We start from the raw sequence: 20,523 nt of genomic DNA, 5'->3' as shown, positions 1-20,523 counted from the left end.
TTCTATAGACTAAACTTTAGTCTATTCTATAGACTAAACTTTAGTCTATTCTATAGACTAAACTTTAGTCTATTCTATAGACTAAACTTTAGTCTATTCTATAGACTAAACTTTAGTCTATTCTATAGACTAAACTTTAGTCTATTCTATAGACTAAACTTTAGTCTATTCTATAGACTAAACTTTAGTCTATTCTATAGACTAAACTTTAGTCTATTCTATAGACTAAACTTTAGTCTATTCTATAGACTAAACTTTAGTCTATTCTATAGACTAAACTTTAGTCTATTCTATAGACTAAACTTTAGTCTATTCTATAGACTAAACTCTAGTCTACTCTATAGACTAAACTTTAGTCTATTCTATAGACTAAACTCTAGTCTACTCTATAGACTAAACGTTAGTCTATTCTATAGACTAAACTTTAGTCTATTCTATAGACTAAACGTTAGTCTATTCTATAGACTAAACGTTAGTCTATTCTATAGACTAAACGTTAATCTATTCTATAGAATAAACTTTAGTCTATTCTATAGACTAAACTTTAGTCTATTCTATAGACTAAACTTTAGTCTATTCTATAGACTAAACTTTAGTCTATTCTATAGACTAAACTTTAGTCTATTCTATAGACTAAACTTTAGTCTATTCTATAGACTAAACTTTAGTCTATTCTATAGACTAAACTTTAGTCTATTCTATAGACTCTATTGTATAGACTAAACTTTAGTCTATTGTATAGACTAAACTTTAGTCTATTGTATAGACTAAACTTTAGTCTATTGTATAGACTAAACTTTAGTCTAGTCTATTGTATAGACTAAACTTTAGTCTATTGTATAGACTAAACTTTAGTCTATTGTATAGACTAAACTTTAGTCTATTCTATAGACTAAACTTTAGTCTATTCTATAGACTAAACTTTAGTCTATTCTATAGACTAAACTTTAGTCTATTATATAGACTAAACTTTAGTCTATTCTATAGACTAAAATTTAGTCTACTCTATAGACTAAACTTTATTATATTCTATGGACTAAACTTTAGTCTATTATATAGACTAAACTTTAGTCTACTCTATAGACTAAACTTTATTATATTCTATGGACTAATTTTCATAGACTATAGACTAAACTTTAGTCTATTCTATAGACTAAACTTGAGTCTATTCTTTACACTAATCTTTAGTCTATTCTATTCTAAATAAAATGCGTTTTATGAATTTTTTAATTAAGTAAAACTTAAGTTTATTCTTTATTTATATATAAAAAATGTATGTATGTGTGTGTTGTGTGTGAGAATATGTTTAAATTTTTACGTTTTTTTTCTGTTAAAAAATTAATATTTTAGATTTCTTTTACAAGCTGCGACTACTACAAAATAATACGTATGACGATATGATGACGACGTTGTTTTTTTATATATATCATTAAAAATAAAAATACACTAAAATAACAAAACTTACAAAAGAAAAAAATTTAATTATTATTAAAATAAAATAAGCATACTCCTCCTTAAGGTTGTTTTGTTCTTTTAACATGAAAATCTTCTATGAATTAATGTTTTTTCTTATAAAAAAACACAAACATGAAGCCAATGAACAGAAAAAATATGAATGAAAATAAATAAAATAAACTTTTTAAATAAAATTTAACAAGACACTAAGAGAAAGCGTAAAGAGAGATAAACATTTACTTCACTTTTTGGCGGAAGTTAAAATAATTAATTTCTTACGTTTAACAATGAGGGGTAAAACTTAAAGGAAAATAATTATAAAGAAAAAGTAAGACATAAAGACATAACAGGCGGGACATAAGGAGCAGTAGAGAAAGAGAGAGTGCGACAGGAAGTGAGAAGCCTGTAGAGAGAAAGATTTTTCTCTTAAAAGAACATTTTCTCCAGCATTTTACTAAGTTTTTCATGGGCATAGCGTATCTTCTGATATAAATCCTTGGAACAGCCATGCTGTATAATGGTGGAGAAACGATAAGTACGGAAATTCTTTTCATGATCCATATATGTTATGGCACTCATGCGGGGACATAAAATGATTTTCATATGATCCGAGAAATTAAGCTGTAGAATAGGAAAAAATAAGCTATTAGTTTATGTAGCCTTTTTTAAAAAAAATGAAGCTTTTACCTGTACAGTGCCATTAGTTAAATGCATGACTACAGCACAAGTGGTTCGAAACCAGGAATGTAAATGTGGCATACGTGAGATTTGATCAGACTCAAAGTTGACATTATTGGCACCAGCCTTAACTAAATGTTCAGTCATATAACGTTTGAAATACGAAAGTAATTTCATTTTCTTATCCAAGGCTTTCGAATAATCGGTGGTAGTCATATAGGATTCCTTGCCATCTTTATCGATGAAATGGACATTGCTGATAAAGAAATAAAACAAATTTAATTTTTACATAATTTTGGTAAAAATTTGAAAAAAAAAGTGTTTTTGTTGAATATTAGCAGAAAAGTAACAAAATTAAAGGTTTTAAAAAAGTAGTAGAAAAAGTACTTTTTTTCTAAATAGTAAAATTTCGTTATTTTTATAAAATTTAACATATTTTTGTATGATTTTAGAGAAAAATAGTAAAATTTAACTTTTTTTAAATAGTAGTAGAAAAAGTACTTTTTTCCAAATTATAAAATTTCGTAGTTTTTTATAAAATTGAACAATTTATTGTTACATTTTAGCAAGAAATAGTAAAATTTATGATTTTTAAAAAAGTAGTAGAAAAAGTACCTTTTTTCAAAAAAAAAAAAATTTGGTTATTTTTATAAAATTTAACAATTTATTGTTACATTTCAGCAAGAAATAGTAAAATTTACGATTTTTAAAAATAGTAGTAGAAAAAGTAAGTTTTTTTTTCAAAATTATAAAGAAAATCTACTTACATCTGATTTGGCAATAGTATAAGTTTAGTGGTGTCATTAAACATGACACCAATGCCCTCATCGCACAGCTGATAGCCAAAACCATATTTATCACTATAGTCCACCCATTTGGAAATCCAAAACAAGGGCTGAGCAGCAGGATCAGTATTTTCATCACCCAAATTGCCTTGCAATAAGCGGGGCTAAAGAAAATTAGTAAATAAACACATTATTTGATAAAACCCTAAAATAGGTTCCCTTTTATATCCTCCACATACCTTAGCATTCAATAGATTTGTAATCTGTTGCTGTAAACTTTGTATATCACTGCGATAATCTTCATTATGCCGGCAGGCCTGAGCCGAGGCCGTAATGGCATCATGAAGATTATTTTTAAGGAATGTCGACTCTAGACGAGTATCATCTTTAAGGCCATTCAACTCACTCAATGGTTTACGATGAGCAGCCTCATGATCTATGGTCTCATTGAGTTCGAGACGTGGTGCCATTGTTAGACAAGAGCTGGGCAAGAATGTAGGCACTGGTGAACTGCTTAGGAATTCAAAATGTAAAAGATCTCCTATGGTAGGACGATTTTCAGGATTCGACTGCAACATGGCAATAACCATGTCGGCAGCAGATTTGCGCAAATAACTAGGGACACGATAATCACATTTCTTTATCTTTGAATAGGTATCCTTCAAGGTCTTGGTTTCAAAGGGTGGTTGACCCACTAGTAAAGTGTACATAACACAGCCAATAGACCAAATATCCACCTCATAGGAATGACCCTTTTTAGTTAATATCTCGGGGGCTATATAGTTAGGCGTACCGCACAGGGTTTTCTTACGTTCACCCTCATACTCGATGCGTGTGGCTAAACCAAAATCTCCTATTTTCACATGCAACATATCATTAAGGAATAGATTACCCAATTTCAAATCACGATGTATTATACGATTATCATGTAAATACTTAACACCCTGTATTATTTGAAAGATATAATAACGACACTCGTATTCTGTAATAGTTTTTCTACGTTTGTGTAATTCCATCATGGACTAGTAGTAAGGCAAAGAAAATATTTAACATTAAAGCAGGTGGTGCAGACATTAGTTTTGTTTACAAGAAATACTCACCCTTTTCTTGCACAATTCCAAAACTATATAAATATTGGCACTATCCTCAAAGAAACCATGAAATTTAACAATATTTGGATGATTAAGACTACGATGTATAGTGATTTCTTGGGTCATTTTCTCTTTTTGATTGTGTTTCATCATCAGCTTCTTGGAGACGATTTTTCCCGCATACACATCATTTGTTACCACATCAATGATTTCATAGCATTTTGCAAAGCCACCCTAAAACAAAATAATAAAATTTTACATTTCCAGAAATTTTTTTTTCTCTAAAAACTTCTTTAAAGCAAATTCAGCTAGCTGAATAGCGTTAAAGTGAGTTAAAACTTTAGTTTTAACATTAAATTATATGCTAACGTAATTTTTAAGCTAATTCAGCTAGCTGAATAAGGTTTAATATGAATTTAAAACCAGTTTTTTACAAAAAATTTTATAAAAAGCAACACAAGATGTAATTCAGCTAGCTGAATTCAACTTAAACCTATAGGAAATGTATATAACTCAACAAAAACTACTTTAAATGCAATTGAGCTCCAAATCAATTAGCTGAATAGCGGTAAAATGAGCAAAAACTGTGTTTTAAGCATTTAACAATATGTTAATATAATTTTTAAGCCAATTCAGCTAGCTGAATAAGGCTAAATATGAATGTAATTGTATTTTTAACCAAAAAATTTTATAAAAAGCAACACAAAGTGTAATTCAGCCAGCTGAATTACGTTTAAATGTAAAGAAAATATATATAACTTACAAGAAAACCTATATGAACGCAATTCAGCTAGCTGAATGGCGATAGAGTTAGTTAATAGTATACACGATAGACTAGGATATAGACTAGAATATAGACTACGCTATAGGCTAAACTATTGACTAGACTATACATTAGACTATAGACTAGACAATTGAATAAATCATAGACTAGACTATAGAATAGTCTAGATTGTAAACTAGACTAGATTATAGAGGTTTTATAGATTAGATTATACTAGGCTGCAGACCCTTCTATTGCCTACTATGTGGACCACTTATCTAAAGTGTATAAATTAGAAAAAATACCAAAAATTACGTGAGGATACCGCGGTATGATATCAAAAAGTACTTAATTTCCCATGCCTGCCTAGTTTCTTTTCTCTACAATCAAAAACAGAGACGTCTAACAACATTTCAAATAAAAACCGGCATTAAAAGGATCCCCAACAAAAAGCGAATACAGAAAACGAAAGAGAATGCAAATTGCAAGACACCAAAGGAATTCAATGATCTTTAAACCAGAAAAAAAAAACTTACCTTTCCAAAGAAACGCATACGTTTAAAGGTTCTATTATTTGTAGAATCATACAGACGCTCCGGTATATCGGAAGATTTGTCGTCCAGTTTTGCGGCCATTTTTACAAGTTCCTTAGTCCCTTATTCTTCGGCAGATACAAAAAATGTAGACAATTTTATTTATTTATTTACACAAAAATTTATTTATTTTTGTTAATTAAAGTTGATATCTATCACACAGTGATCAAAAAAAAAAAACTTGAAATTGTTCAACAAAAATATTTCAATAAAAAAAGGAACGAATAAAACAAAATCAACACGTGAATAAATCAACAAAAAATAATTTAAAAGGTATTGTTTTCAACTTTTTCTCCACACACACAAAGTAATTAAATATAACTTTAATTTCTTTTAAATAAAATTTTCAATTTAGCTGCTTTTTTCCTTAAGAATTTATGTGTAATTTCTTTGAAATTTCAAACAACTGCAGCGCGCAAACACAAGCACAAGAAAAAACAGCAGCAGCACTCTTTGACAAATTTAACGAATGATTACATTTTTTTTTTTTTTTGGCTTAAAACTTGTAAAAACATCTCAAATAACAACAACACTAGGGCAAACAACCGTTTGCAAAAAGAAATTCAAAAAGAGGCAACAACAATTTTATGGAAAAACCTTAAATGACGAGTAAAAAGCAACAACTATTTGCATAGAAGTGCAAAAAAACATGCCAGATGTTTTGGATTTATTTACTCGTTGTTTTGTTAGCTAGTTGTGCGCTGCTTACATATACAGTTGTCTCTTTTACTCTTTTTTCTAGGGATAATGTTTACATTTGAAATGTCAGTTAATTTAAAATGCTGTTGTTTCTTTTCGTTTAATTGTGGTAAACAAACAGAGTAAAAGCAATGTTGTTGACTTAGCTATATTCTTTGTTTGATAATATAGCGATTTTGTAACATGTTTAAAAGGGTAATATGTGTTTTTGTGCTTTTTATAAAGACATCACGAACAAATTTAAAGGCATTCATTAAAAATACATACAAAATTCTGAAATTATCTTTAAAATTTGTATTGAAATTGAAAAAAAAGTATGAATTAAAATTTGAAAAAATACTTTGTAAAATCGCTAATATGTTTTCTATTTTCTATCAAGCGATTTTTTGCTGTTTAACTTATAATTCATGTTGCCAAATGCAAATTTTAAAGCGGTTGGCTAATAATCCAGCAAATGTTTTTGGCTTAATAAAAAAAATTTTATTTAAAAATATTAAAAAAATATGTTATAATTTGAAAATCGAACTAAATTATCTATTTTAATGGAAAATACTTAACGTAAATCTTATTCAGCTAGCTGAATAGTAAGAAAATCCCATAAGCTTTTATAAAATTTATGTTTTATTATAAAACTTTCAAAAAATTAGTATTCAGCTAGCTGAATAACGAAAATTTGTATAAATTTATTTAAATTCCTTGCTTATTATTAAAAATTTCTTATTAATATATTATGCAGCTAACTGAATTATAGAATACCGGGTGATTTTTAAAGCTGTTAATATTTATTTGTGGTTTTTAATGGAAACGATAAAAGAAAATGTCAATAAAATATTTGCCATTGAATTTTGTATAAAAATTTCTTATTCAGCTAGCTGAATTGCAAAAAATAAGCAATTTCGTAATTTTTATTCAAAATATGAATGAAAGGACCAATTCAGCTAGCTGAATTTCAAAATTTTTGCAAATTTTGTGCAAATAAACAAATTTTTATTTATATGTTAACAAAATTTTAGTATTCAGTTAGCTGAATTGTTAGATATGTGCCAAATATTTAGAAAAATTAACATTATAGTAACATTTATGAAAATTATTAAAGAATTTTTTACTGATTTCTTATAAATTGAATGGTTTTTATTAAAATCTTTATGAAAAAATGTTATTTAGCTAGCTGAATTGCAAAATAAAAGCTGGAAATTGATTAAGTATATATATTTTGTAGTTTTTAAGCAAATTATTAAAGGAAACCTAAATTCAGCTTGCTGAATTACAATTTGTTCCCATGAATTCTATAAATAAAGTGTTTTTTATTCAGAACTCTAAGAAAACTTGATATTCAGCTAGCTGAATGACAATTTTTGTTCATGTACTATAAAGATAAAATGTTTTTAATTCAAAACTTTAAGAAATCTTCATATTCAGCTAGCTGAATTACAAAAATTATATAATTTGTAACATGTTTTTGCCATAAATATATAAATTATTTAATAAAATAGTAATTCAGCTGGCTGAATTTCAGAACCAGAGACCCTTCCTTGCCAAAATTCAAACATACTTTTAATACTTTGTTTTTTTTTATTATTATTAATTATTATTGTTATTAAATATTTTCACACATCATATCTTTCATTTTTCACTCGAATGACAATTTTTTGTCCATCTTTTCTTATTTTTCATATTACTACAATAGTATTTTCTTTTTTTTTTATAAAGTAACTTAACCAAAATAACGTGACGTTATGTTTGTTGATGCTGATCAAATCCATACAAATGACTTTAAGTGTTCATATTAAGTGACTTTATATGAGAGCCAAGGGGTGTAAGGGAGCGGGTTTTGGGAGGGTAGGAAGGGTTGGGTGTGTGTGAGTAACAGGGCATTTTAAACTTTAAAAGAAGCCCCTTGATATTTTTTTATTACTTGTTTTGCAATAATTTATTTATAATGGAATTCTTAAAGGACAATTTTGTTTTTGTTTTACTTTTGATAATTTAGTTTTAAATTTATTACAAATATATTTTGTTTTACTTTAATGTTTTTTGTTTCTTTCAAGAATTTATTATTAAAGTTAATTTAAATGTATTTGGAACCATTAGAATGGATTTTTTTCATTTTTTTTTTTATTCTCATATTAAAGACAAATGGGATGGGGAAGTAGAAAAACCAAAAGAAAGTTTAAAATCATAAATATTAAAAGAGAAGCTTCTACTAATTTTAGTATGGTGGTGGTTGGTATGGTTGGTATTGATGATGATGGTAATAAGGGTTATACCAAAAATTTCAGCTTGATGTTGTGCTCGTACATTGACGTTGCTGTCGTAACCATTCAACAAATTCATCCAACATAACGGGCCCTAATAGAATTTTGTAATAAGTATTTTTCATACTTTAAAAGATAAGAGGAATTTTAATAACTTACATGCTCCATCGATATCGTAATTTGTTAAATCATTATTAATGGTGCGTGAAAATTCCAATATATTACACCACTGATCCTTGTTTATGACTTTGTACTTTGATTGATCTAGGAATTGTGCAAACTGTGGATACAAAGGCCAATGTTTACCCAGTAATAATTGTAGCATAGCCTTTGCTGTATTTATATCCATACTACGTTGATCGGAATCCTGGATTAAATTAAAAGAACAGTAAAGTAATAATCTAAAAAAGTTTCAACTAAGTTTTAGATCAGCTGTAGTATAGTTCAAGTTTAGTTTAGTTCTAGTTTAGTTTAAGTTTAAATTTAGTTTAGTTTTAGTTCAGCTCTAGATCAGCTCTAGTTCAGTACCAGTTCAGTTCTAGTTCTAGTTCAGTTCTAGTTCAGTTCTAGTTCAGTTCTAGTTCAGTTCTAGTTCAGTTCTAGTTCAGTTCTAGTTCGGTTCTAGTTCAGTTCTAGTTCAGTTCTAGTTTAGTTCTAGTTCAGTTTTAGCTCAGTTCTAGTTCAGTTCTAGTTCGGTTCTAGTTCGGTTCTAGTTCAGTTCTAGTTCAGTTCTATTTCAGTTCTAGTTCAGTTCTAGTTCAGTTCTTGTTCAGTTCTAGTTCATCTAGTTCAGTTCTAGTTCAGTTCTAGTTCAGTTCTAGTTCAGTTCTAGTTCAGTTCTAGTTCAAGTTCAGTTCTAGTTCAGTTCTAGTTCAGTTCTAGTTCAGATCTAGTTCAGTTCTAGTTCAGTTCTAGTTCAGTTCTAGTTCAGTTCTAGTTCAGTTCTAGTTTAGTTCTAGTTTAGTTCTAGTTTAGTTCTAGTTCAGTTCTAGTTTATTTCTAGTTCAGTTCTAGTTCAGATCTAGTTCAGTTCTAGTTCAGTTCAAGTTCAGTTCTAGTTCAGTTCTAGTTCAGTTCTAGTTCAGTTCTAGTTCAGTTCTAGTTCAGTTCTAGTTCAGTTCTAGTTCAGTTCTAGTTCAGTTCTAGTTCAGTTCTAGTTCAGTTCTAGTTCAGTTCTAGTTCAGTTCTAGTTCAGTTCTAGTTCAGTTCTAGTTCAGTTCTAGTTCAGTTCTAGTTCAGTTCTAGTTCAGTTCTAGTTCAGTTCTAGTTCAGTTCTAGTTCAGTTCTAGTTCAGTTCTAGTTCAGTTCTAGTTCAGTTTTAGTTTAGTTCTAGTTCAGTTCTAGTTCAGTTCTAGTTCAGTTCTAGTTCAGTTCTAGTTCATTTCTAGTTCAGTTCTAGTTCAGCTCTAGTTCAGTTCTAGTTCAGTTCTAGTTCAAGTTCTGTTCTAGTTCTGTTCTAGTTCTGTTCTAGTTCTAGTTCAGTTCTAGTTCAATTCAAGTTCAGTTCTAGTTCAGTTCTAGTTTAGTTCTAGTTTAGTTCTAGTTCATTTCTAGTTCAAATCTAGTTCAGTTCTAGTTCAGTTCCAGTTCAGTTCTAGTTCAGTTTTAGTTCAGTTCTAGTTCAGATCTAGTTCAGTTCTAGTTCAGTTCTAGTTCTGTTCTAGTTCTGTTCTAGTTCTGTTCTAGTTCTGTTCTAGTTCAGTTCTTGTTCGGTTGTTGTTCAGTTCTAGTTCAGTTCTAGTTGTATTCTATTTCATTTTCAAATCCATTTCAGATTCATTCTAATTAGAATTTTAAAATTTTAAAGTTAAAATTTCATATAAGATCAATTCTAGATCAAGTCTGTACAAGTTCGTGGTTTGCAAACATTATTATTTACTTACCTTAGCAAAATCATATGCATAACGATATATACTTTTAAATATATTTGGATCATTTAATATACTTTTTAAATAATCCAATTTTGATTGCATTTTAAGTGCAGAATCACATTCTAATTCGGTTAAACCCTTTAACCATTCATACTGACTAAAGAAACCCATTTGTGTGGCACCCATTTTATAAGCCAATACCAACATTACAACATTTTCGGGTTCAACACCAATATCTTCACAAAATTTTTCCATGCCATCGGGACCTACGGCGAAAAGAAAAGAAGTAGACAATAAATTTTCATTTTAGTTTTGTTTTTTTAAGATAGAAAAACTTACCCAGTGTATCTGGCTCATCGGGATTTGTATATTCTCTAAACCATGCTAAACATCTTTTATGACTGAAAGAATCTTCGGCTTTTATATGACGTCTGGAAGTGATAAATTAAAGAAATTATTAAGATTTTTTATAATTTGTTTTAGGATTTTTTTAATAAAAATATTTTACTTTGACATTGCTTTTGTTAGACAAATTTTAAGGGTTTGTTTTGCTTTTTTCAGTTCTTATTTCTATTTCTATTCTGTTTATATTGCTAAAAATAGTTTTGAGATTTGTAGTTGCTAAAATTTTCTAAACAAATGCCAACAAATTATTATTAACAAAAACACAAGGTGTCTTTTAAATTCAAAATCATGTTCATGTTCATTGAGAGACATTGACAGTTTGTGATAAAAGAGCTGGGAGAAAGATTAAAAATTTGGAGGGGTGCGCGGACGATTTATGAGAGAAGAAAAAATAAATTTGTTTATTTATTTAAAAATAAAAAAATGTATTATTTAATAAACAATAACAAACATTTCAATTTAATTTATTGGAATGTGTGGGAGTTTATTCTTTGTTACGAACTTTTCGAATTTTCCCAACTTTTATCAAAATAAAGTCAAACAATGTAAAAATTATTAACCTTTCTTAAGAATTTAAATTTTCGAACTTTTAAAAAATTAAGTTCGAATTTTCAAACTTCATTTAAAATGATAAATTTCGTAATTTTTACTGAAATAAAGTCGAACAATGTTTAAAAATCGATTTTTCTTAAAAATTTCAGTTTTTAAACTTTTCGAAATTAAGTTCGAATTTTCGAACTTTGTTAAAAATTATACATTTTGCGAGTATAATTTAAATAAAGTCGTAAAAACTAAAAATTATAATTTTTCCTTAAGAATTTCAATATTCGAACTTTTCGAAATTAAGTTCGACTTTTCGAACTTTGTTATAAATAATAAATTTTGGACATTCGATTTTAGTAGTGTAGAAAAAGTAAAACAATAAAATGTTCTTAATAGTATAAATTTTTAACTTTTCGAAATTAAGTTCGAATTTTCGAACTTCCTTTAAAATATACAATTTCATTATTTTTACTAAAATAAAGTCGAACAAAATATAAAAAAAACAATTTTCCTTTAAAAGAAATCCAGTTTCGAACTTTTTGAAATTAAGTTCGAATTTTCGAAAAATGTCCCATTTTCGAACTTTTCCAAATTAAATTCGAATTTTCGAACTTCGTTTAAAATGATAAATTTCTTAATTTTTACTCAAAAAAAGTTGAACAAAGTATAAGAAAACAATTTTCCTTAAAAAATTCCATTTTCGAAATTAAGTTCGAATTTTCGAACTTCGTTTAAAATGTCAAATTTCGTAATTTTTACTTAAATAAAGTCGAACAAAGTATATAAAAACAATTTTCCTTAAAAAATCATTTTTCGAACTTTTCGAAATTAATTTCGAATTTTCGAACTTTGTTCAAAATATGAAAATTTGGATATTAAAAAAAATTAAAAATAAAAATTTTCCTCAATAATTTCAATTTTCGAACTTTTTGAAATTAATTTCGAACGTTTCGAAATTATGTTCGAATTTTCGAACTTGATTTAATGATAAATTTCGAAAAAAAATATTTTTTTTGAAGAATTTCAATTTTCTATCAACTATCTATAACTATCAAATTTAAAGTCTACTTTTAGGCATACAGCAAAACATATAAATTGTAGTCTACTCTAGGGCGGATTAATTTTACTTACCTGCTAGTATTTTGTGCTGTCGCTGTTGCTGTCGTATAGGTATTACGTTGTCTTTTCGAAGTTTGACGATCATCTTCACCCATATCGTGATTGGAACGACGTTTACCGCGGGGCATGACTATATATAGACTGCGTTACTATGATAGCTTGCTTGTTGGCTGGCTTTGGGGATCTGTGTGGTTTTGCTTACTTCTCCCTTTTACACAGCTGCTAGTGGTGACACACACACACTCACAGAAAAAAGAAGTTGCAAGGAATGAATGAGTGTTTAAAAAAACACAAAACTATTTCTCATATAAAATATATCTAAAATAAAGTTACACAAACAGGAGGGGGATGCTAAAAAATTAAGAAGAAACAATTTAAAGCATATTTTTAGGCTTTAAAGAAATTTAAGGGAATATACCTTGAAATACGACAAAAACACTTCTTCTCGGGGCTGGCTATAAATAAGGATGAGAGGAGAAAAAACAGCTGGAAAATTAAAATAAAATATAATTAACAAATATTAAAACAACAAATATATGTAAAAGGAATGTTAAAAACTTTGACTTGAGTTCGATTTTTTTTAACAAAGTTTTCTTTTTTTTAAGGAATTTTTCTTTAGCCACCGGCTTGAAAATTTTCTTACGAACCGAATCTTACACTTAACATGAAAAAACCTACAAATTATTTAAGATGTTTTCCGAAATTTCACCATAAAATTCTGTCTAATTAAGGTTTTTGCATTTGTTTTTACCCGAAAGTAGTTAATTTTTCTTTAATTGTTTCTTAGTTTTAGATAAATGCTTTTAAGTTCTATTTTAATTTTACTATTTAATTAAAAACCCCACTTTGATATTTGTTAAGGTGCGTAATGATTTTTTAATATTTCCTTTTTTTGCCCAACCAGCTGAGTTTATGACAGTTTATGTGAGTAGGGAAAGAGAGAAGCAAACACAAAAAAGCCGTGTGCAGGCTTTTTGTAGAGTTTTCTTTTTCACATTTCTCCAGACATGCACTTTTATTCTTTTTTTCGCTTATTTTGTTCTTGCTACACGAGAATTCTACAAAAAACACGCACGCACACACACATAGACTTTTTGGACACCAGAAAATATCTCGAAAAAAGAAAAAACAATTGTGGGTTTCCTTATAGAATGTTCTTTTTTTCGGTTAATTTTGTAAAATTTTCACACTTTTTTATTATGTTTGATTAATAAACTAGTTAATTTTTATTTAAATTGAAAATTTTTCTATAAATTTACCCTTTTTTAAGTTATTTTTTTATTAATTAAATGGCAACAAGAAATTTTTTGTGTTGTTTTCTTTCTACTCTTTTTCTTCGTGTTTGGGATGGCTTTTGACAAACAGTGTTATCAATGCAGCTAATAGGTAATGTTTACAAAAATCGCTATAAGTTAAAAATATCACTTAATTTTCTTATTGGCATAATAAAATTTAGCAAAAATAAATAAATTTCTTTTAAAAATTCTGAAAAATATTAAAGAATCAACAGTATTATAAAAAATTAAAAGAGTTCCTTTAAACATTTCAGAAAACTTATATAAAAAATGAAACTTATATCAATTACAATAAAAAATCGCTTATTTGGCTTTAATTAATGCAAAAATGGTTGGTTACCTTGGTAAAACTGGATTTTTTGTTTGCTGCAAAATAGTTTTTAAAATTTTCAGTAGAAAAATTATAATTTTGTGAAAATTTTGTAGACATACTTGCCAACTACAACAATAAAAAATACAATATTTATTTAAAATAAGCAACTAAATAACATGTATTTAATAAAACGCCATTTATTTCCCTCAAACTATAAATTTTAACATCTAGCCATTATTATTATAAGTAAAGAGCTAAAGAAAAAAATTAAAATCGCTAAGTAGTCAATAATATTGTCATATGTAACAGGGTTGTAAAAAATCGTATCAAATTCTTGTTTATAAAAACAGAGTTGTTATAATTTTATTATTTATTTTTTAAATGTTGGGTATTCTGTTGAAAAATTGTCGAAAAGTTAAAAATTATCAATTTTCGAACTTTTTAATATTAACTTCGATTTTTCGAACTTTGTAAATATGGATGTGCAATTTTGAATATACCAGTGAAAGTCGAAAGTAGTAAAAAAATAAATTTTTATAAATAATTTAAAATGTAAAAAATTTTAATTTGATCGAAAAGTTTAAACTTCATTTAAAATGAAAAATTTCGTAATTTTTCAAAAATAAAGTAGTGCAAAGTATAAAAAAAATTTCCCTAAGAATTTCAACTTCCGAACATTCGAAATAAAGTGTAAGTTTTCGAATCTTGTTCAAAATTATAAATTTTGTTATTTATATTAAAATAAAGTCAAGCAAAGTTAAAATTAACAACTTTACTTGAGAATTTCAGTTTTTGAAATTTCGAATTTTCGAATATTGAATTAAGAGTACTTGTTTTGAAAAATATTCGTTATTTTAACAACTCTATATATTATTCGACATTTTGTACAATAATCCCTTTTTTACCCACATTTTGCCACTTGCGACTTTTTACATACAACTCTGTGCTGCCTGTCACCTTACATATGTATAACATTTTTTTGCTCTTTTTTGCTATCAAAAATTGTGTGTGTGCGAAGAGAGCCAGACGAAATCACGAATAATAAAATTTTTTCTACATTTTCATTAGCAAAAAAATTTAGTGGAAGAAAATTTTATGAATTTTACTTGAAAATCTAAAAAATATTTGCAAAAACTAAACGGAATATATAAATTAAAAATGAAAATGTAAGAATATGGTATAATTTGAATGAAATTTAACAAATTAAAAAGAAAAAATGCAAAAAGAAAAATGAAGTGTTAAAGGCAATGGAAAAAAAGTCAAGAAAAAAATTTTTTTCAGTAGTGAAAAAATAAGTGTTATTGGTGAAAAAATTAAAGAAAAAGCCTAAAATTTGCTTAAATATTTGATATAAATTAAAAATGTTCATAAAATTTACTAAATAATTAACAAAATTTATTATTAAAAATATAATAATTTGTAAGAGTTTGTAGGTAATGTGGTTTCAGTGTTAATTTTTTTTTCTGCTGCAAGACAAAAAAACAACAAAAAATATTTTATACATATATTTTGTATCAAGATTTATGACAAATTTTAAGAAAATGGTCAAGAAAATATAGGAAAAACCTTTAAACAAGGTGCGGCAGGATTAATTAAATACAAGAACTTAAAATATTACACATTTGCTAGTGTTGTTGTTGTTGTTTTTGTTGCCATATAAATGATGGATAAAATACAATAGACGATGATGATAATGATGTTGAAGATTATGATTGACATATGTTTGTGCGTTCGAATATGTGTGTTTGTTGAAGTTTGTGTGTGTGTTTTTTTTCTGTTTGTATTTATTATTATTGTTGTTTTTGTTATTGACCAAGGTGTTGTGTATTGTTAATGTTGTTGTTTTTTTATTTGCTGTTACTATTTTGTATTGTTTTGTTTTTGTTGTTGCTATACATTTGTCATAAGTTGCTAGTGCCTGTTTTGCTACTACTTTTTTTTCTTCATCAACAACAACAGTAAATAAAAGAATCAAGTCTTTTTTATTGAGAGAGAGAGGGAGAGTATTTGTAAATTGGTTAAAACAAAAAAGGAATGTCTTGTTTTGAAAGAAAAAGAACTAAAACAAGTTATAATTACTTTTTATTTAATAAATTAATAAAGAAATAGTAAAAATGTATACTCAAGTGTACAATGTTTTGTTTTAAAGACCCCCCCCCCTCTTTTACACATTGCATACAAAATACCCCCTTGATGCCTTGCTCTTGTAACTAAATAACAAAACATAAGCTCTTGTCAAATAAAAATCCTTAAAAAATTGCCACAAATTTTGTAAATTTCATGAAAAAAATCAAAATTTCTCAAAACTAATGACCTTTATCAAGTTTAAATGGTCAACATTGATCTCCAAATATTTTCAGTCATAATTTAGTTAATTAATTTGGCCATAAAAAATTCTTTGTTAAATAGTTTATTTACTAAATATACAGACAATAAACATGGCATCTAGCACACACAAATTTTCATGACCTTAGGAGTCATTTGCGGCTTGTGGCTAACAATTGTCTGTATTATCATAATTAATTTAAATGAAATTTTCTCTACATATTCTTATATACATTATGAATATTTTGCTAATTTTATTGTGTCCAAAAAAAAAATCCACATTATTCATTCATCATTCTGACTGACGACCACCGGATAAAAAATTTTGATGACTACCCAGTACTAATAATACTTAAAAGTTTTTAAGACGCAAACAAAATATATATTTTTTTTGGCTGTTAAAAATCTGCGCATGTTTTTTATATTACACGACCAAGAAAAAAATATTTCTTTATTTGGCTTTGTTGGCGTAAATATTTATTGTATATATCAGTATTTTTGTATTCTATACAAAAGAAAACATTGAAGTAACTGTAAAAATCATTGGCCCCTCAATTATTTTGACACACTTGCTCTGTGCTGAAGCTGTGTACATGGGGGTGTAAAGATATTTTTTGAAAAGACGTCAATTGAAAATTTTGTAAACAAATTAAAAATTTAAAGAAATTTTTATATTTAAGCTTAAAATATTTTTCAATTTATTATCGTTTTATTTTAAGTGCAAATTGTCATATCATATTTCATCCCTTTTTCAATAGGAAAATTTCATCTCAATGTTATCGGTATTTAATTTCAAAGCTCAATTTTTATATCGAAATTTTAAGGAAATATCTAATTATTAGCACAAGTATTAAATTTGTGTAGGAAATTAATAGTGAACTTAAGATTTCGTGTTTAAATTATAAACATTTTGTTAATTTGCCTTTAACACAGTGACGAAGATTAGTTCCCACAATTCAAATATTTTTTATACAATGTTTCACATTTGGTCTTGAAAGTCCAAATCACCACAATTAGGCTTGACTATAGTTATATCTAATGTTTGAACTTCAGTTTAGTTTATAATATGGATTATAGCATTCAATCTTGCCTAAAGTTTAGTCTTTAGTTTGGACTATAGTTTAGTCAATAGTCTAGACCAGGGATGGAAAATTCAGTATTTTTTGATATCTATAGTCTATAGTCTAGTCTATAGTCTAGTCTATAGTCTAGTCTATAGTCTAGTCTATAGTCTAGTCTATAGTCTAGTCTATAGTCTAGTCTATAGTCTAGCTATATAGTCTTACTAGTCTATAGTCTAGTCTATAGTCTAGTCTATAGTCTAGGTCTATAGTCTAGTCTATAGTCTAGTCTATAGTCTAGTCTATAGTCTAGTCTATTAGTCTAGTCTATAGTCTAGTCTATAGTCTAGTTCTATAGTCTAGTCTATAGTCTGAGTCTATAGTCTAGTCTATAGTCTAGTCTATAGTCTAGTCTATAGTCTAGTCTATAGTCTAGTCTATAGTCTAGTCTATAGTCTAGTCTATAGTCTAGGTCTATAGTCTAGTCTATAGTCTAGTCTATAGTCTAGTCTATAGTCTCGTCTATAGTCTAGTCTATAGTCTAGTCTATAGTCTAGTTATAGTCTAGTCTATAGTCTAGTCTTAGTCTAGTCTTAGTCTAGTCTATAGTCTAGTCTATAGTCTAGTCTATAGTCTAGTCTATAGTCTAGTCTAGTCTAGTCTATAGTCTAGTCTATAGTCTAGTCTATAGTCTAGTCTATAGTCTAGTCTATAGTATAGTCTATAGTCTAGTCTATAGTCTAGTCTATAGTCTAGTCTATAGTCTAGTCTATAGTCTAGTCTATAGTCTAGTCTATAGTCTAGTCTATAGTCTAGTCTATAGTCTAGTCTATAGTCTAGTCTATAGTCTAGTCTATAGTCTAGTCTATAGTCTAGTCTATAGTCTAGTCTATAGTCTAGTCTATAGTCTAGTCTATAGTCTAGTCTATAGTCTAGTCTATAGTCTAGTCTATAGTCTAGTCTATAGTCTAGTCTATAGTCTAGTCTATAGTCTAGTCTATAGTCTAGTCTATAGTCTAGTCTATAGTCTAGTCTATAGTCTAGTCTATAGTCTAGTCTATAGTCTAGTCTATAGTCTAGTCTATAGTCTAGTCTATAGTCTAGTCTATAGTCTAGTCTATAGTCTAGTCTATAGTAGTCTAGTCTATAGTCTAGTCTATAGTCTAGTCTATAGTCTAGTCTATAGTCTATAGTCTAGTCTATAGTCTAGTCTATAGTCTAGTCTATAGTCTAGTCTATAGTCTAGTCTATAGTCTAGTCTATAGTCTAGTCTATAGTCTAGTCTATAGTCTAGTCTATAGTCCAGTCTATAGTCTAGTCTATAGTCTAGTCTGTCTATAGTCCAGTCTAATCTATAGTCTAGTCTATAGTCTAGGCCTATAGTCTAGTCTACAGTCTAGTCTACAGTCTACTGTAGTCTAGTCTATAATCTATGTTATAGTCTAGTCTAAAGTCTAGTCTAAGTCTAGTCTATAGTCTAGTCTAAAGTCTAGTCTATAGTCTAGTCTAATCTATAGTCTAGTCTACAGTCTAGCCTATAGTCTAGTCTATTGTCTAGTCTATAGTCTAGTCTATAATCTAGTCTATAGTCTAGTCTATAGTCTAGTCTATAGTCTAGTCTATAGTCTAGTCTATAGTCTAGTCTATAGTCTAGTCTATAGTCTAGTCTATAGTCTAGTCTATAGTCTAGTCTATAGTCTAGTCTATAGTCTAGTCTATAGTCTAGTCTATAGTCTAGTCTATAGTCTAGTCTATAGTCTAGTCTATAGTCTAGTCTATAGTCTAGTCTATAGTCTAGTCTATAGTCTAGTCTATAGTCTAGTCTATAGTCTAGTCTATAGTCTAGTCTATAGTCTAGTCTATAGTCTAGTCTATAGTCTAGTCTATAGTCTAGTCTATAGTCTAGTCTATAGTCTACTCTATAGTCTAGTCTATAGTCAAGTCTATAGTCAAGTCTATAGTCAAGTCTATAGTTTAGTCTATAGTCTAGTCGATAGTCTAGTCTATAGTCTAGTCTATAGTCTAGTCTAGTCTATAGTCTAGTCTATAGTCTAGTCTATAGTCTAGTCTATAGTCTAGTCTATAGTCTAGTCTATAGTCTAGTCTATAGTCTAGTCTATAGTCTAGTCTATAGTCTAGTCTATAGTCTAGTCTATAGTCTAGTCTATAGTCTAGTCTATAGTCTAGTCTATAGTCTAGTCTATAGTCTAGTCTATAGTCTAGTCTATAGTCTAGTCTATAGTCTAGTCTATAGTCTAGTCTATAGACTAGTCTATAGTCTAGTCTATAGTCTAGTCTATAGTCTAGTCTATAGTCTAGTCTATAGTCTAGTCTATAGTCTAGTCTACAGTTAATGGAAAATTGGTTTAGCTCTATATTTTAGTTTATAGTTCATTTTCCGTTTTCCTTTTATATCTTTTCAAAACCACTGTTCTAGCATCAAATAATCGTAGAGTAACCAGTAGAGCATTTTATTATTATTTTTCGTTTCTTTTTTTTAATTTAGTTTAAGTTTTTTTTTTAATTTTTGTTTTTCTTAACATACTGTAGCAAAATTGTAGATTTATTTATTTCTTTTTTGCGAGACAAACTCTGATAAATTCAACAAATACAAATAATTTGCGGTTGTAATTATCATGTGAGTTTATTTAGGCTGCCAGTAAAATGAAGTACAAATAAAAGAAGCAAAAAATAAACTACAGGCAACGGATAAATCTTTAACTAATCGTGTAGTATCTATAGATTTGGATTTTTTGTGCGTTTAAAAGTAGCTCAGAACAGCAACAGTAACAACAACATCAAAGACATTTTGTAATTATGTTAGAGGACGTTAGTTCTCTACATATTTTATTTGAAAATGTCAACAAATTCCGCTTTAGATATACATAATGAAGAAAAATAATTAAAACGAAAACATTTGTAGTTATACAAAATTATCAGTGGCTAAAGTAGAAGAACGTTTGAGTAGGCAGGTAAATAAATTTCTTTCTAGTGCGAATATATTTATTTTTTGAGATAATTATTTAAGTAGATAAAACTGAAAATATTTTAAAAAAATAAAAATAATGACAACAGTAATGTTTTTATAAGAAAATTAATATTTAAGTTATAAATTTTTAAAGCTATTTTTAAATTTATAGCTTTTTGCTGCTGTGGTTTGTGTTTTTTCCCTTTAGAAGGAAAATAGTTTTATTAAACAACTATTTAAAATAAGTTCTTTGTTTATTAGGTTTTACACTTTATTGCTTGGATTTGTGTCTGTAGTGTATTTG

The 20,523-nt window shown here is 27.8% G+C and overlaps 3 protein-coding genes across 5 annotated transcripts in view; 1 reads left to right on the top strand and 2 right to left on the bottom strand.

Moving 5' to 3' along the window:
- Nucleotides 1-1,232: 1,232 nt before the first annotated feature.
- On the bottom strand, nucleotides 1,233-5,836 carry LOC119600247 (serine/threonine-protein kinase polo). The gene is made up of 6 exons (XM_037950360.1): nucleotides 5,309-5,836; nucleotides 4,019-4,243; nucleotides 3,158-3,940; nucleotides 2,901-3,082; nucleotides 2,143-2,389; nucleotides 1,233-2,076 (listed from the first exon to the last, which is right to left on the bottom strand). Exons 1-6 carry the CDS (start codon nucleotides 5,405-5,407, stop codon nucleotides 1,882-1,884), a joined length of 1,731 nt encoding a protein of 576 aa, XP_037806288.1. The 5' UTR covers nucleotides 5,408-5,836; the 3' UTR covers nucleotides 1,233-1,881.
- Nucleotides 5,837-7,643: 1,807 nt separating this feature from the next.
- Nucleotides 7,644-13,617, bottom strand: LOC119600252 (DCN1-like protein 4). 3 transcript variants are annotated; one of them, XM_037950366.1, is made up of 7 exons: nucleotides 13,517-13,617; nucleotides 12,676-12,743; nucleotides 12,270-12,608; nucleotides 10,530-10,621; nucleotides 10,203-10,456; nucleotides 8,479-8,686; nucleotides 7,647-8,413 (listed from the first exon to the last, which is right to left on the bottom strand). In XM_037950366.1, exons 3-7 carry the CDS (start codon nucleotides 12,383-12,385, stop codon nucleotides 8,340-8,342), a joined length of 744 nt encoding a protein of 247 aa, XP_037806294.1. In that variant the 5' UTR covers nucleotides 12,386-12,608; nucleotides 12,676-12,743; nucleotides 13,517-13,617; the 3' UTR covers nucleotides 7,647-8,339. The 3 variants fall into 3 exon arrangements, with proteins under 3 accessions (XP_037806296.1, XP_037806294.1, XP_037806295.1); XM_037950367.1 differs by lacking the exon at nucleotides 13,517-13,617 and adding an exon at nucleotides 12,936-13,194; XM_037950368.1 differs by lacking the exons at nucleotides 12,270-12,608; nucleotides 12,676-12,743; nucleotides 13,517-13,617 and adding an exon at nucleotides 10,699-10,812 and having other exon boundaries at nucleotides 7,644-8,413.
- Nucleotides 13,618-14,862: 1,245 nt separating this feature from the next.
- Nucleotides 14,863-20,523, top strand: part of LOC119600262 — a 30,427-nt gene continuing 24,766 nt past the window's right edge. The window contains 1 exon segment of the mRNA XM_037950383.1: nucleotides 14,863-15,031. The gene's annotated coding sequence lies outside the window, so the exon portion shown is untranslated.

This window comes from Lucilia sericata, unplaced genomic scaffold (assembly GCF_015586225.1).
Source record: "Lucilia sericata isolate MDLA Ls3-8-SP2 unplaced genomic scaffold, ASM1558622v1 Contig000108F_arrow, whole genome shotgun sequence".
Taxonomy (NCBI): domain Eukaryota; kingdom Metazoa; phylum Arthropoda; class Insecta; order Diptera; family Calliphoridae; genus Lucilia; species Lucilia sericata.
This window is presented reverse-complemented; position numbering and strand designations above follow the sequence as displayed.

What these genes read in the sequence shown, in the direction of transcription:
- LOC119600247 (XM_037950360.1), bottom strand. Translation starts at nt 5,407, where the DNA reads ATGGCCGCAAAACTGGACGACAAATCTTCCGATATACCGGAGCGTCTG. An exon ending in ATACTATTGCCAAATCAGAT is followed by an intron (nt 2,390 to 2,900) that starts GTAAGTAGATTT and finishes TTTCTTTATCAG; the next exon opens with CAATGTCCATTTCATCGATA. An exon ending in TAACTAATGGCACTGTACAG is followed by an intron (nt 2,077 to 2,142) that starts GTAAAAGCTTCA and finishes CCTATTCTACAG; the next exon opens with CTTAATTTCTCGGATCATAT.
- LOC119600252 (XM_037950366.1), bottom strand. Translation starts at nt 12,385, where the DNA reads ATGCCCCGCGGTAAACGTCGTTCCAATCACGATATGGGTGAAGATGAT. An exon ending in CGATGAGCCAGATACACTGG is followed by an intron (nt 10,457 to 10,529) that starts GTAAGTTTTTCT and finishes TTTTCGCCGTAG; the next exon opens with GTCCCGATGGCATGGAAAAA. An exon ending in ATGCATATGATTTTGCTAAG is followed by an intron (nt 8,687 to 10,202) that starts GTAAGTAAATAA and finishes AATTTAATCCAG; the next exon opens with GATTCCGATCAACGTAGTAT.